General features: G+C 50.1%; 1 protein-coding gene across 1 annotated transcript; it reads left to right on the plus strand.

Moving 5' to 3' along the window:
- The first annotated feature begins 757 nt into the window (after positions 1–757).
- On the plus strand, positions 758–12,915 carry Fam89a (family with sequence similarity 89 member A). Its single transcript, XM_052729178.1, has 2 exons — positions 758–1,066; positions 11,834–12,915. Exons 1-2 carry the CDS (start codon positions 797–799, stop codon positions 12,086–12,088), a joined length of 525 nt encoding a protein of 174 aa, XP_052585138.1. The 5' UTR covers positions 758–796; the 3' UTR covers positions 12,089–12,915.
- Positions 12,916–13,070: the final 155 nt, after the last annotated feature.

Genomic DNA, 13,070 nt, shown 5'->3' on the forward strand with positions numbered 1-13,070 from the left:
TTGGCTGGGCTGAAAGACAAGTTGGTCCATTTCTTTAAAAGAGTGAACAAAACAAGATCGGTACTCTTCTTGACTACTGAAGTTCAGGAAACCTTGACATCCACAGAGGCGGCAAACAAGCCGCTGTGAATGAGCACTGTGTGCTGTTGTGGCTGGGGCCAGCACTCTGGGTCGTCATGCTCACGCTGAGGCGCAGGCATTCCCGGGGTTGGGCGCTGGAACTGGGCCCCCTTGGTTGATAGAAGCTGTTTCAATGGCTGGTCAGAGTTAAGCCCGCAAGGCTAGACTCATCCAGTCAGGAGCCTGTCTGGAGTGGAGAAGACCACTAGGGTTTGGGGTGCAGAATGGGGGGTGGGAGCAGCGCTGGTCGGGTGGGCCTGGGCCTGGAAGTGGGGTTCAGAGGGGAAGGGAGATGACCAGCTGGAGGTGAGGTGCACAGGGCTAGAGTAGGACTGGAAAGTGGAATATAGGGAGGTGGAGACCCGCTGGAGATGTGATAAAGAAGGGAGGGGACTGACTGCATGAGGGGGTTCACGGAGCTGAGACTTAAGGTGTCCCGAGGTGGTTGGTCCGGGGCGCAGATGGGTGGGGATGGAGCTGGAGGCCAGCTGGCCTTCAGGGAGCCGCCTCAGAGCAGCAGGGAGCCGAGGAGAGGGGCGGGCCCCGAGGAGGGGCGGAGACCAGGGGGCCGGGCAGCGGGCGGGCCTCGGGCGGGCGGGAAGTGGGTGGGGACCCGCGGGGCTCCGGGGACCTCGGCTGAGCTGCGCGCGCCTGTGTTGGTTGGCGCCGCGGCGAGATGAGCGGGGCAGGGTCGGCGGGCACGGCCCGGGGGCTGCGGGTAGACGGGCTGCCGCCGCTACCCAAAAGCCTGAGCGGGCTGTTGCACTCGGCGGCGGGCGGCGCGGCGGGCGGCTGGCGGCACCTGGAGCGGCTGTACGCGCAGAAGTCGCGCATCCAGGACGACCTGAGCCGAGGGGGCGCGGGCGGCGGCGGGACGAGGGCTTCGGGGACGCGGACCAAGCCCCCTAACCTGGACGCTGCGCTGGCGCTGTTGCGCAAGGAGATGGTAAGGACTAGGCGCCGTGGGTCCCGTCGGGGCACAGTCTCCTCTGGTCACTGAAAGCCCGTGCTCCCCTCTCGGATTTCCCGCGGCTGGACATCCACGCCCAGGACTGCCTTAGATTCTGGGGTCCTTCTGGGCCAGGCCAGGGCGCGGCATGGTCTGCCTACCGGGTCCCAGGAGAAACAGGCTTCCTGTGAGCCTGCGGATCGGTGTGGACAGCAGATGGATGGCCGGGCCCCTCCCCGGCTGCCCGCCAGGAATCCGATTACCGGCACGGAAGCCGTGCTCCGGCCGGGTGAAGTCCTTACGTCTGGTCTCAAACAATGGGGTTTAGTTTTTCTCCGTCCTGCGAAGTGCAGTAGGTGTTCCTGGACCAGGACTCGCGATTCAGGGTGACAGCAGGGCAGGGATTTGGGCCGCAGGGAGCCCTGTCCCAGCTTGCTTCCTGTGGCAGGCCAGGTAGGGAGGGACAGAGACATCCACCCAAGACTCTGCCCTCTTTCCTTTCCCCTAGTCCAAGATCCGCTGGGCCAGGTAAATACTAAAGAAATCTAATATAAGAAAACTGTTTATCCTGATAATAAATTTGCCAAAGAAAGTTAGAGGAGTTGACTCCTTTAATCATCCAGTGAGTTTTGCATATGGTTTAAAAAATTAGATTTCTGCTGCTTTCTTTTTTTTTTTAATTTTTATTTATTTATATTTTATATATGAGTGTTCTGCATGCATGCCTGCACACCAGAAGAGGGCATCAGATCTTATTATAGATGGTCATGAGCCACCATGTGGGTGCTGGGAATTGAACTCAAGACCTCTGGAAGAGCAGCCAGTGCTCTTAACCCCTGAGCCATCTCTCCAGCCCTTCTGCTGCTTTCTTAAGTCTACCCTGCAAACTAAGACCTAATTGAATCCACTATGCAGTCTTTTTTTTTTTCCCCCACTCTGAAATGGGGTTTCTCTGTGTAGCTTTGGAGCCTGACCTGGAACTCGCTCTGTAGACCTCAAACTCGCTCTGTAGACCTCAAACTCGCTCTGTAGACCTCAAACTCACAGAGATCCGCCTGACTCTGCCCCTCCCCCAGTGCTGGGATTAAAGGTGGGTGCCACCACTGCCCAGCCACTATGCAGTCTTAATGCTTTTTCATCATGGAAGTGATGTCTAATTCTCTCTGAAAAGATTTCCTGAGTGTCTTACAGTTCTTCTAAGTTCCAAACTAGCCACCTTTCTTTATTAATAACCACTACTTGGAGTCTAGCACATCTGGCAAATTGCATTTGATTAAATCCATCCATACCTCGTGTGTTTACGGCCTAAACTTGGACATAACATGAACCTCTGTGTGAAATAAGAAGACTGGCCCCTAGGTGTTGGAGGTTTTTTTTTTTTTTTTTTCTTGCATAAGATGCAGGATGACTTCTGGCTCTGAAGCTCTACTTTATAAACATGCTAGGGAGGCTGGGGAGCCCTGCTGCATTCCCGAAGGGATTTCCCAGGTCCCTCCTGATGTGACTAAAGTACAGAACCTTATAATTATGCCTTGGGCGGTAGCTCCAAAGCTCACCTGTAGGAAATGAGCGACTGTCAGTCTGCCTGATAACAGTGTGAAAGGTAGGGTTTGGCTACAGGCCCTGACAGGCCCTTCCAGAAAACCATCACGAGGATTTGCAATCTGTCTTGCAGCTCAAGAGACTTACTGACCTGGGGGGACAGTGAGGTTTCTGCGACAACTCATGTCTTGCTTAAACAAGAACGGGCTTTCATTTCCAGAGCCTCCTGCAGAATGTCTGTGTTGATCTATTTAATTTGAAGGCCTGAGGTCAAATCTGTGGTGGGGATATAATTCCATGTCGGGACAGGATGTGACATATGCCTGAGGGAAACAGCTCCCTGTGAGCATAGAAAGAGGGAGTGTCCCCCGGATTGAGTGAGGGGTTCTTCTCCATGGGGTTTCAGAGTCTGAGGTGGGAAGGTTTCAGGAGACAGGAAGAGAACACCAAGACAGCAGAGAGGGGAGCAGTGAGCCTCCAGCTTGACTGCCAGGAGTTTGAACAAGAGACACTTAGGAGGGTGGCCACGTGGCTGTGGGAAGCGAGGGTCACAGGTCATCAGCAGAAGTAGAAACTTTGAGGTGTGCAACAGGAACAGAAGGCTCCTGGAAAACACCCTGGGAGCACCTGGGAGTGATGGGTACAGTGGAAGCCACCTTATTGGCAACAAAACCCCCAGAGTCACAAGAATTGCTAATGGCTCCTCAAAGCTGATAAGGAAAAAGTGAATCAAAGATGACTCAAGGTTTTTGTTTGTTTGTTTACTAATGGGAAGTGTGTTGAAACAACAATTAAGAACCACAGTCCTAAAACTGGGGCTATCGCTCAATGGCAGAGCTCTTGCCCCGCGCACGAGGCCTGTGTTAACTACTTTGCTCTGACAGAAGCGACGTAAGGGAGGAGGCTTTATCCGGGCTTCCTGTTCCAGGGTACAGTCTAGAGTGGTGAGGAAAGGGTGCCGGCTGGGGCCTGAGGCAGCTGGTGGCATTCTGTCTGCAGTCAGGATTCGAAGAGATGAATGCTGGTTCTCAGCTTGATTTTCTCCCTTTCTTCAGCCTGGGATCCAAGGCCATGGCAAGATACTACCCATGGGTAGGATGGGTCTTCCCAATTAATTAATTAACCTCAATTAACTCAATCTAGAAACTCCCTCAGAAATTTCCAGACGTTTCTCTCCGAGGTGGTTCAAGATCCTGTTGACAGTATTAATCATTCCAAGGCCCTGTGTTCAGGTTCAGTATCAAGCAAATCTCCCCATGTCACAGTCCAGCACACAGAGAGATGATTACTGCTAATAGTTGGAGATATGCGAATATTTTGGCTGTATGTAAATGTTCTGGTTGAACGTATACCCTGATGTGGTAGGGTGCACCTGTGATCTCACCAGTAGGGAAGCTGAGGAAGGAGGATTGTAAGTTTGAGTGCAACCCTGGTTACACAACAAGACCCTATCTTAAAAAACAAACAAAAGACAAGTGCTTTCTATACATTGTCTAAATCCTTGTGTTTTAGTTTTATCTCTGTTGCTGGGATAATATACCCTCAAAAAGCAACTTAAGGAAGAATTTATTCAGCCTACAATGCCAAGTTACAGTCTATCATTTTGGAATGTCAAAGCCATAAGAACCTGAAGCAATTAGTTAGTTCCAAGTAGAGAGAATGAATGCATGCATTCATGTTGGTGTTCAGCCTCCTACCCCCTCTACATAGACAGTTCAGGATCCTCTGCCTAGGGAATGGTATCCGCCCACAGTGGGCTGGGTCATCATATAATAATTACCACATCAATTAACATTCCAGACTATTCTCCAGATATTCCATCAGGCCAACCTAATTTAGACAATTTTTGAGACTTTCTTTTCAGGGGTTCTAAGTTGTGCTACACTGATAATTAGAACTAACCATCACACCTTGTAAATTCTTCAAGGGAGAGGCATTCTACATGTATTTTATATTATTTTTCCTCCTCTTCCTCCTTCTTCCTTTTTGAGACAAGGTCTCACTATATAGCCCTTGGCTGGTCTGGAACTCAGAAATCTACCTGCCTCTGCCTTTTGAGTGCTGGGATTAAAGACATTCACCACTACTCCCATCTTATTTTTTTTAATCTCTTTTAGATTTTACTATTTTTAATTAAATGCATGAGTGTATGTATGCATGGGAGTATGTGTACATGAGTGCAAGTGCCCTTGGAGGCCAGAAGGAACTGGATTTACAGGTGGGTGTTGGGAACCGAACTTGGGCCTTCTCCCAGAGCAGTGTGAGATGTTGCTCTCTGAGCCATCTCTCCAGATCCTAATTATATTTTCAAGAGTCAGCTGCTCCCAGCTTAACTCCCCCGAGTTCTCACCCTTCATTGGGTCTGTGGGGCTCCACAGCCCTGTCTGATCATTGCACCCGTCTGGTCTGTACATGCAGTCACATGAAGCGCAAATTCCTGGGTCACAGGGTATTTATTCTGCAGCTCAATTTTGGAGGGTGCATTCTGCAAACATGTTTCTGTCACTATGTATTGTTGGGTCTTCAGTGAATGCAGAGGGTGTATAGTGTGGCGGCGCTGTGTCATTTTGGACCTTGTTAATGGGTTAAAAGGAAGTTTCTTACAGCATTGTGTTAGGGAGAGTGGTTGTTGGGGGAGGGGACTCATGACATTCCATCCGTAGAGGAGTGTGCCCAACAGTTCAGATGCAGAGTTGGAGGGTGGGAGAGAGCTGGTTGGAGCTGAGGGTGCAAGTGTCGCTTCAAAGGCGGGACACTAATGATAAGAGTTAGGGGAGCAGCTACATGGACTGGAGAGGGCAGGAGCCCCTTGGGGCAGAGGCTCAGTCCTGAGATTGGTTAACACTGTACTCTCCTCAGACTTGTGCCTTCGATCCATGTTACTTCCTGTTCTAGTAACCCCACGTCTGTGAGATTTTGTCACTCTGAGTCCCTGTAGCCTCCAGGGAAGAGTCCATTTTGAGAGAGCCAAAGGTCACACCAGTGCTTATTGACTGTAAAAGCAATCATTTTTTTTTTTAAATTCTTTTATTTATTGAGTTTTGTGGTTGTTTTGTTTTTGGGACCATCTTACCATTAGCCCTGCCTGGCCTAGAACTCTCTTTTAGCGGTATTTATTTATATTATTATTTTTGAGGTGGGATCTCAAATAGCCCAGGTTCACTTTGACCTATGCAGCTAAGGCTGAACTTGACTCTTGTTCGCTTTTTTTTTTTTAATTTTTTATTTTTTGAGATGGAGTCTTACTATGTGGGCCAGACTAACTGAGAACTTGAGGTCTCTGCCTCCCAAATGTGGGGATTCTAGGCATGCACCACGATGACACCCAGCCTGAAAAGGCCATTTAAAAGCATTGTTCTAGGGTTGGGAAGACAGCCCACTGGGTATAAAGTGCTCATGGTGTGCAAGCATGAGGATCTGAGTTTGGATCCCCAGAATGCACAGAAAAGCCAGACATGGCAGCGCGAACCTGTAATTCCAGCTCCAGGAGCAGAGACGAAAGAATCTCTGAAGCTCACTGGCCAGCCAGTCCAAAACAGTCAGCTCCAGGTTCAATGGGAGACTCTGTCTCAGAAATAAGCTAGACATGAAACTGAGGAGACATTGAAGACATTGATGTTGCTTGCACATCAGCACACACCACACCACACCACACACACACACACACACACACACACACACACACACACACACACACACAGAGTTTGTTATGTTCTCAACAGAATGGTAGAGTCACATTCTGGATGGTCACAGAGTGAGCATTTGTAAAATGCTGCAGAGGGCTAAGGGCAAACAGGAAATCTGGAGATGCGAGTGGATATGGGTGTCTTTACGGTTCCCGACTGCTAGACTTTGACCTATTTACCTCCCCGTGGAGCAGCAAGTGCTTCATCAGTTGCTCATGCTCCTTCTTCCCCATCGAGTTAAAGCAGCCATCTGTTGCATGTAAATGTCAGAGGCCCCAGCTCTGGGCACACTGGGCATCTTTCCATCTGCTGAGGCCTCCGAGGAGCAGCAGCAGCCCAGGCAGTCGCTGCTGCATCTCAAGGATGCTGGTGCTTCCCACACCCACCCCTTTGTTCTGGGGCTCGAACCCTGCATTACTGAGGCTCTTAATGCTAGGTAGGGGGGTGGGAGGTCTTGGAGGGACAACCGTGGCCCACTGCAGGTCACTCCAGCGAGCAGCAGCTGGGAGCTTTGAGGTTCCGCTCTTGGAGTGCCGGAGGAAGCTCCCTGTGGATTCCAGACTTCCATGATCCTGTGACAGAAACCACACGTGCAGACTGAGCCGGAAGCCAGCCAGTCAGATCCATGCCCAATGCCAGTGCTAGCTGAGGCTTCACGGTGCCTCCCTCCCACACTTGTTTCCATAAAGGTCACTCATTGCTTCATTCCTTCCTGTGCTGGTCCCTGTCCCTGCAGACACGGAACACTAAGATGGTTGTTCTCAGGACGCAGGAGACAGAAGTCCAGGCCTGCCTTCCAGAGCAACAGAAACTCACTAAGGCGTCTTCATTTTATTATTATTTGTTTACGTTTAAGTTTGTGTGTGTGTGTGTGTGTGTGTGTGTGTGTGTGTGTGTGTGTGTATGTGTCATGCGCAGACATGTCTTCTTGTGCCTGTGGAGGTCAAAGGACTCTTTGCAGGAGTCAGTTCTCTCCTTCTACCATGTGGGTCCCAAGGATCTAACTCAGGTCGTCAGCCTTGGCAAGAAGCATCCTTACTCACTGAGCCATCTTGCCAGCCCGACCCTGTTCATTTTTATTTGCTCTGTTAACGTCTTTGATTGGCTCTGAGAGCCACAGCTGCCTGGTCTTGCAGTCCTATATATTCTGAGTCTTGTATAAGGGATGAAAAGTGGCGTCCTTGATCAGAGGAGCAGACCTATTCCCCTGTGACCAGAGCTCCATAGTACAGGATAATCTATGGGAAACCGGTCTGTTCCAGCCAGGAACAAGTCGACAGAAGAAGATGATTAAAGCACGTACTGAAAAGCAAGTGTGGAAAGAGGCTGTTGGAGCCAGGCCTGGTGGCTCATCCCTGTAATCTCATCAGCCTAAAGTGGAGGCAGGAGGATCACTGCGAGTTTGAAGCTAGCCTGAGATACACAGTGAGGCCCTGTCTCCAAAAAGCAAATGAAAATCCTACTAGTGATAGAAGTAAATAAACACCATAGAAGATAAATTACAGTGTTCAGCATCCTTTGTAACTGCTGATGTAAAAATGACTGTGCTGTACCTAAAAGACCAGCAAAGACTTGACAGGAGGCTGGCGGTGGGGCTTCTCTTGCCTGGCTGGCAGAGGCTGGTGCACTTTGTTTTGGAGGTCAGTTTCACAATACCCATGAAATTGAATCTGAAGCTGCCCTTTGGCCCTGTAACTTCATTTCCTTAAAAGCTCTAAAACAGTGCTTTACAGAATGCAAGGGAAAACTGAGGTGCTGTTTTGTTCATGTGAGTGGGGGTACACTGCACGTGAGTCCATGTGGACGTTAGAGGATAGGCAGCCTCAGGGGGTGGTCCTCAAGTGTCAGGCTTTTGTTCTGGACACAGGCTCTCTCACTGAAGAGGCGAGGGTGGCCGGCCATCTCAGGGGTCCTCCTCTCTCTGTCTCTCCAGGATTCTGTGTTACTGACTCCTGTACCACACCAGCTTTTTGCACATGGGCTCTTGGCAGGTCTTTCTGCTTGCAAAGAGATGACTCTTAAGGAGTCATCCCTCAGCCCTGCATACTGGTTGTGAAGGCATGAGAGGGACCTAGGACATGGGCAGTGTGATGGCTAGCTCTCCAGGCTCTGACCCGTTTTTTATAACTCTGTAGACCTGGGACTCAATGCTGACTGAGCCCTCCTGGCTTGATTAGGGGATCTCCTTCCAGGCCCATCGCACCTCTGTTTTAACCTTGCTTCAGATTTGAGGCCTGAGGTTGGGGTGTGACGGAAGGACTCGTGAGTCTCCCACCCCACCCCACCCCACCCCACCCCACCCCACCTCACCGATACTTGTGTCTTCTCCCACACTTGTCATTTTCAGAACGTATCTTACAGATACGATCACACGAGGGAATAGCAATTCTCCTGCATGGGTGTAATAGAGTTTGTTTGTCTTCCAGCCCAGTATTTTGTTCTGTTTTCAGGTTTTTCGAGACAGGGTTTCTCTGTGGAAACCTGGAACAGCCCTGGCTGTCCTGGAACCTGCTTTGTAAACCAGTGTGGCCTCAAACTTGCAGATGTGCCTGCCCCTCTCCCCCCTCTCCCCCCCCCCCCCCCCCCCCCCCCCCGCCCCCAGGAGTGCTCTACCACTCCTGGCCTTCGGCCTTCAGTTGAGACTTAATATATTACCCAGGCTGACCTGTGAGTCATGATCATCTTGCCTCAGCCTCCTGAGTAGTTAGAATTGCAGGTACATACCACTGCACCCAACTGCAGGGCTTTTTTGTTTTAAACAAATATTTATTTCAGGCTGGGTGGGGTAGTGCATCTCTTTAATCCCAGCACTTGGAAGCAGAGACAGCTGTATCTCTGAGTTTGAGGCCAGTCTGACCTACATAGCAAGTTCCAGGACATAGAAAGACCTTGTCTCAAAATAAATAAATAAATAAATAAATAAATAAATAAATAAATAAATAAATAAATAAATAAATGAATGAATGAATGAATGAATAAATAAATAAATAAATAAATGAATAAATGAATAATGTCTATGTGTGTAGACCTGAGTATGTGTGCAACATATACACGTACCACCTGATTTTGTGTGAGCATGTGTGCTCAACTTAAACTTCAGGAAAATTCTGCCTGGTGGGAGGAAGTTAGCCTGGTGCCTGGAGCAGTTGTTCTGAGGAGCTGAGGCAGGTGTGATCATGTACTACTGTATGTAGGTGAAATCCTTGCCTGTGCACTGGGCACGCGTCTGGCTGTGTAACAGGTGTGTCAGAACCATGCTGTATCTCTAGGCGGGTCAGGTGTTTCTAGGCCAGTGTCACACCCAATGACAGGGCAGCTCTGTGAATCATCCCTGTGTGCCAGTGCAGAGAAGTCCATTCAGATTCTCCACTTACCACCGTGTGCTGGGCACGTCCTTGGGCACGTCCTTGGATATCCAGGAAGACTTCATTTGGAAAAACCCGGCACCATGAGTCTTGGGTGACATGGGATCATGACCTTGTCATCCAGCAGAGTTTCAGAGCTGAGGCTTTTGTCTCACCCTGGGCCCACCCCGTGGGTCCCCAGAGGGTGAACATTACCGTCTGCTCAGAGCTCCTTCGGCCTTCCTGTGGTCTGTTCTTGACATGAGAAGCAAGCAGTCTTGGTGTCTTTCACTTGATGGTGAAGCAGTGACTGGGTAGGAGACATGTGTCACAGGAGCCTCTTCTTAGATACTTTAAGCAAACACAGGTATGAATCTTGGAAGGTGTGGCTTTATCAAAGATAAATTTGAGAGCAGACAGGCGTATTTGACTTACTTAGTCAGAACCTTGAGCCGTGGAGGTTGTGATCATATCTGCAATAGAATCTTGGCACATAGGAGCCAGCCATGCACAGGAAGGATTTGGCCAGAACATTCCAATGAAAACAGCCAACAGGCTGTTTTGTCTTCCGATGCTATCACTATGTAGCTCAGGCTGGCCTCAAACTCACAATCCTCCTGCCTCAGCTTCCCAAGTGCTGGGATGTCAGCCATGCTCTACCATGCCTGACTTGGCTGTTTGCTCTTTTAGGCCAGAGGGTGTGGTCTGCCTTCAGATATCTAGTGTGGTTAGGAAAGAGTGACATTAGGTCTGTTTGCATGTGGGGTGGCCAGACCTAGGATTGGGCTCTCCAGGCTGACGCTGGAGAGATTGTGACTTTGTGGAATAAGGTTACATCTGATTGAAATCCTCCTTGAGCCTGACGTTAGCATACTGGAGTCTTTCTCTTTCCCTGGGCCATTCTTTTTTTTTTTCAAGACAGGGTTTCCTCTGTGTAGCTTTGCGCCTTTCCTGGATCTCGTTCTGTAGACCAAGCTGGCCTCGAACTCACAGAGATCCGCCTGCCTCTGCCTCCCGAGTGCTGGGATTAAAGGCGTGTGCCACCACCGCCCGGCTCCCCTGGGCCATTCTGGTGGTAGCTTTCCCCTTGTCTGACCTGGGTGGCTGCTGTGCAGGAAGCAGAGGGTGCTTTTTCAAGCCGCTAACACGGTGCTTGGCCTGTTAAAGGTTGAGGTATGCAGGCTCCCCTGCAGTTCTGAGCACCATCCCCTCCCTGGGTTTAGGCTTGATGGAACCCAGGCTTTTCCGGACCTGGCTGCTTCTCGCCATAGGGCAGGCAGTAGGGAGAGAGGAAGGTGAGGATGATCAATTGCTGCCTGCCATTCCCACACATTCCTTGTCCCCTGCCACTTGTTTTAGTGAAATGTCCAGCAGGTTGGTATAAGGCTGCATCTTCAGTTCATAGTTCATTGTCTTGGGGGAGGGATCACACTAGGCCCTGTCTAGAAGAGAGAGTGTCTGAACTCTGCCATGCCTGGAAAACCCTGAGGCAGATGGGGTTGCTTACAAGTGTGCCATGCCACACTGACCAGTGAGATCCTGTCCCTGGCCAGGGGTAATCTGCTACCTGAGAACAACAGATGTGGGGGCTTGCCAGGGTTGCAAGGAAGTCACGTGTGGGTCTTCCCTGAGTGTGGTTGTGGGAAGCAGTGATGTCTCCGGGACCTGGCATCCACAATGAAACCGGCTGAGGTGCCCAGAACATGCCCTGCTGTTGCTTCACTGGGTGTGTCTGGAGCGCCAGGGCAAATTCAGGCTGGGCTCACTGCCCCCAGGTATGGACTCACCCACTCAGGTCTGAGGTATGGCATGACACAGTGGAAGTACGTGTCCACCTGGATTGGAATTCCACAGCATCCCATTGATGCTGCCTGCCTTAAGCTTTCCTGAGGGAAGGAATGTGCTAGCCCAGGCAGATTTCTTTCTTTCTTTTTTTAAAAGATTTATTTATTTATTATGTATACAGCATGTCTGACTGCAGGCCAGAAGAGGGTGCCAGATCTCATTACAGGTGGTTGAGAGCCACCATGTGGTTGCTGGGAATTGAACTCAGGACCTCTGGAAGAGCAGTCAGTGCTCTTAACCTCTGAGCCATCTCTCCAGCCCCCCAGGCAGATTTCTAGTTGGGTATTCAACTAAAATTCAATTTTAGCACTGACTTAGCTTTTACCCCCCCCCCCCCTTTCCTCAAGGTCGGCCTCCGACAGCTCGACATGTCCTTGCTCTGCCAACTCTACAGCCTCTATGAGTCCATTCAGGAGTACAAGGGAGCGTGCCAGGCAGCCTCCAGCCTGGACTGCACCTATGCATTGGAGAATGGCTTCTTCGATGACGAGGAGGACTTCCAGGAGCAGGGCTCTCTCCAAGAAGACCAGGGCCGAGGCCCTCCCCGGGACTTGTCTGTTACCCATCTTTCCAACAGTGACTGGATTCTGGAGTCCATCTAGCACCTCTGGAGTCTATCAGCACAGACAGACTGGCAGCATCTGTTTCTCTTCTTGCAAGAAAGTACGTCAGGCCTCTTCATGGTGGACAGTCCACAGGCATGTGGGAACATGTGCCACTAGTTTAACTTGTGGGTGAGTGTGGAGTCTGTTGACAAGCGGGACAGCCTGCTCAGTTGGCCGCAGGGTCTTCCCAGATGACCTAGAGGCACGTTACAATATCCTTGCCACCTTTAGTAACACCTGTCGGAAGCGGTGACAAAAGGGTTCCACGTGGAAAGCCTTCATGGGCACTTTGGGTGAGGTTGCTCTCAGCCCGCTTCTTTGTAGATGGCAGGTGTGTTATGTCCTCTCTGGGTTAGGAATGCCACACAGGCATGTGAAATATGAAAACCATCATTTCCCTGCCCAGAGTTTCCAAGGCAGTCTGCATCTGTTCTTGCTGTTACTGAGCTGATAGCTTCTTTGCTCAGATTTATTTGGAAGTTGCATCGCTGATTCATGAGAGCTTTCCAGAAGGAGGAAATATTCTGCCACTCTGGTCAATTTTCTTTTCTGCAACTACCAAAATTGATAACAGGCATAGGTAGAGGGAAAAGACAGGAATGAATATACATTGAATGGAGAGAGAAAGCAAACCTGGGACAAGCTAATATTTGTATCGCTCACCATAAGCGAGTGACTGTTTATGGCTACAGACCTGATTGTAAACCTCAGTGCTGGACAGTAATCCTTCCAAACAGTAGTTACCTGAAGCCTTAATAATATTTATTAAAACACTTCATGAGAGCATCACACTGTAGGCGAAACATGGATAAAATGCTCAACTGGGGGGCTGGAGAGATGGCTCAGTGGTTAAGAGCACTGGCTGTTCTTCCAGAGGTCCTGAGTTCAATTCCCAGCAACCACATGGTGGCTCCCAACCATCTGTAATGAGATCTGGTGCCCTCTTCTGGCATGCAGGCAGAACACTGTATACATAATA

This window comes from Peromyscus californicus, unplaced genomic scaffold (assembly GCF_007827085.1).
Source record: "Peromyscus californicus insignis strain IS unplaced genomic scaffold, ASM782708v3 Scaffold_8__1_contigs__length_139910024, whole genome shotgun sequence".
NCBI classification, from domain to species: Eukaryota; Metazoa; Chordata; class Mammalia; order Rodentia; family Cricetidae; genus Peromyscus; species Peromyscus californicus.

Coding starts and splice junctions, on each gene's coding strand:
- Fam89a (XM_052729178.1), top strand. CDS start 797: ATGAGCGGGGCAGGGTCGGCGGGCACGGCCCGGGGGCTGCGGGTAGAC. Junction 1,067..11,833: donor CGCTGTTGCGCAAGGAGATG/GTAAGGACTAGG, acceptor CCTTTCCTCAAG/GTCGGCCTCCGACAGCTCGA.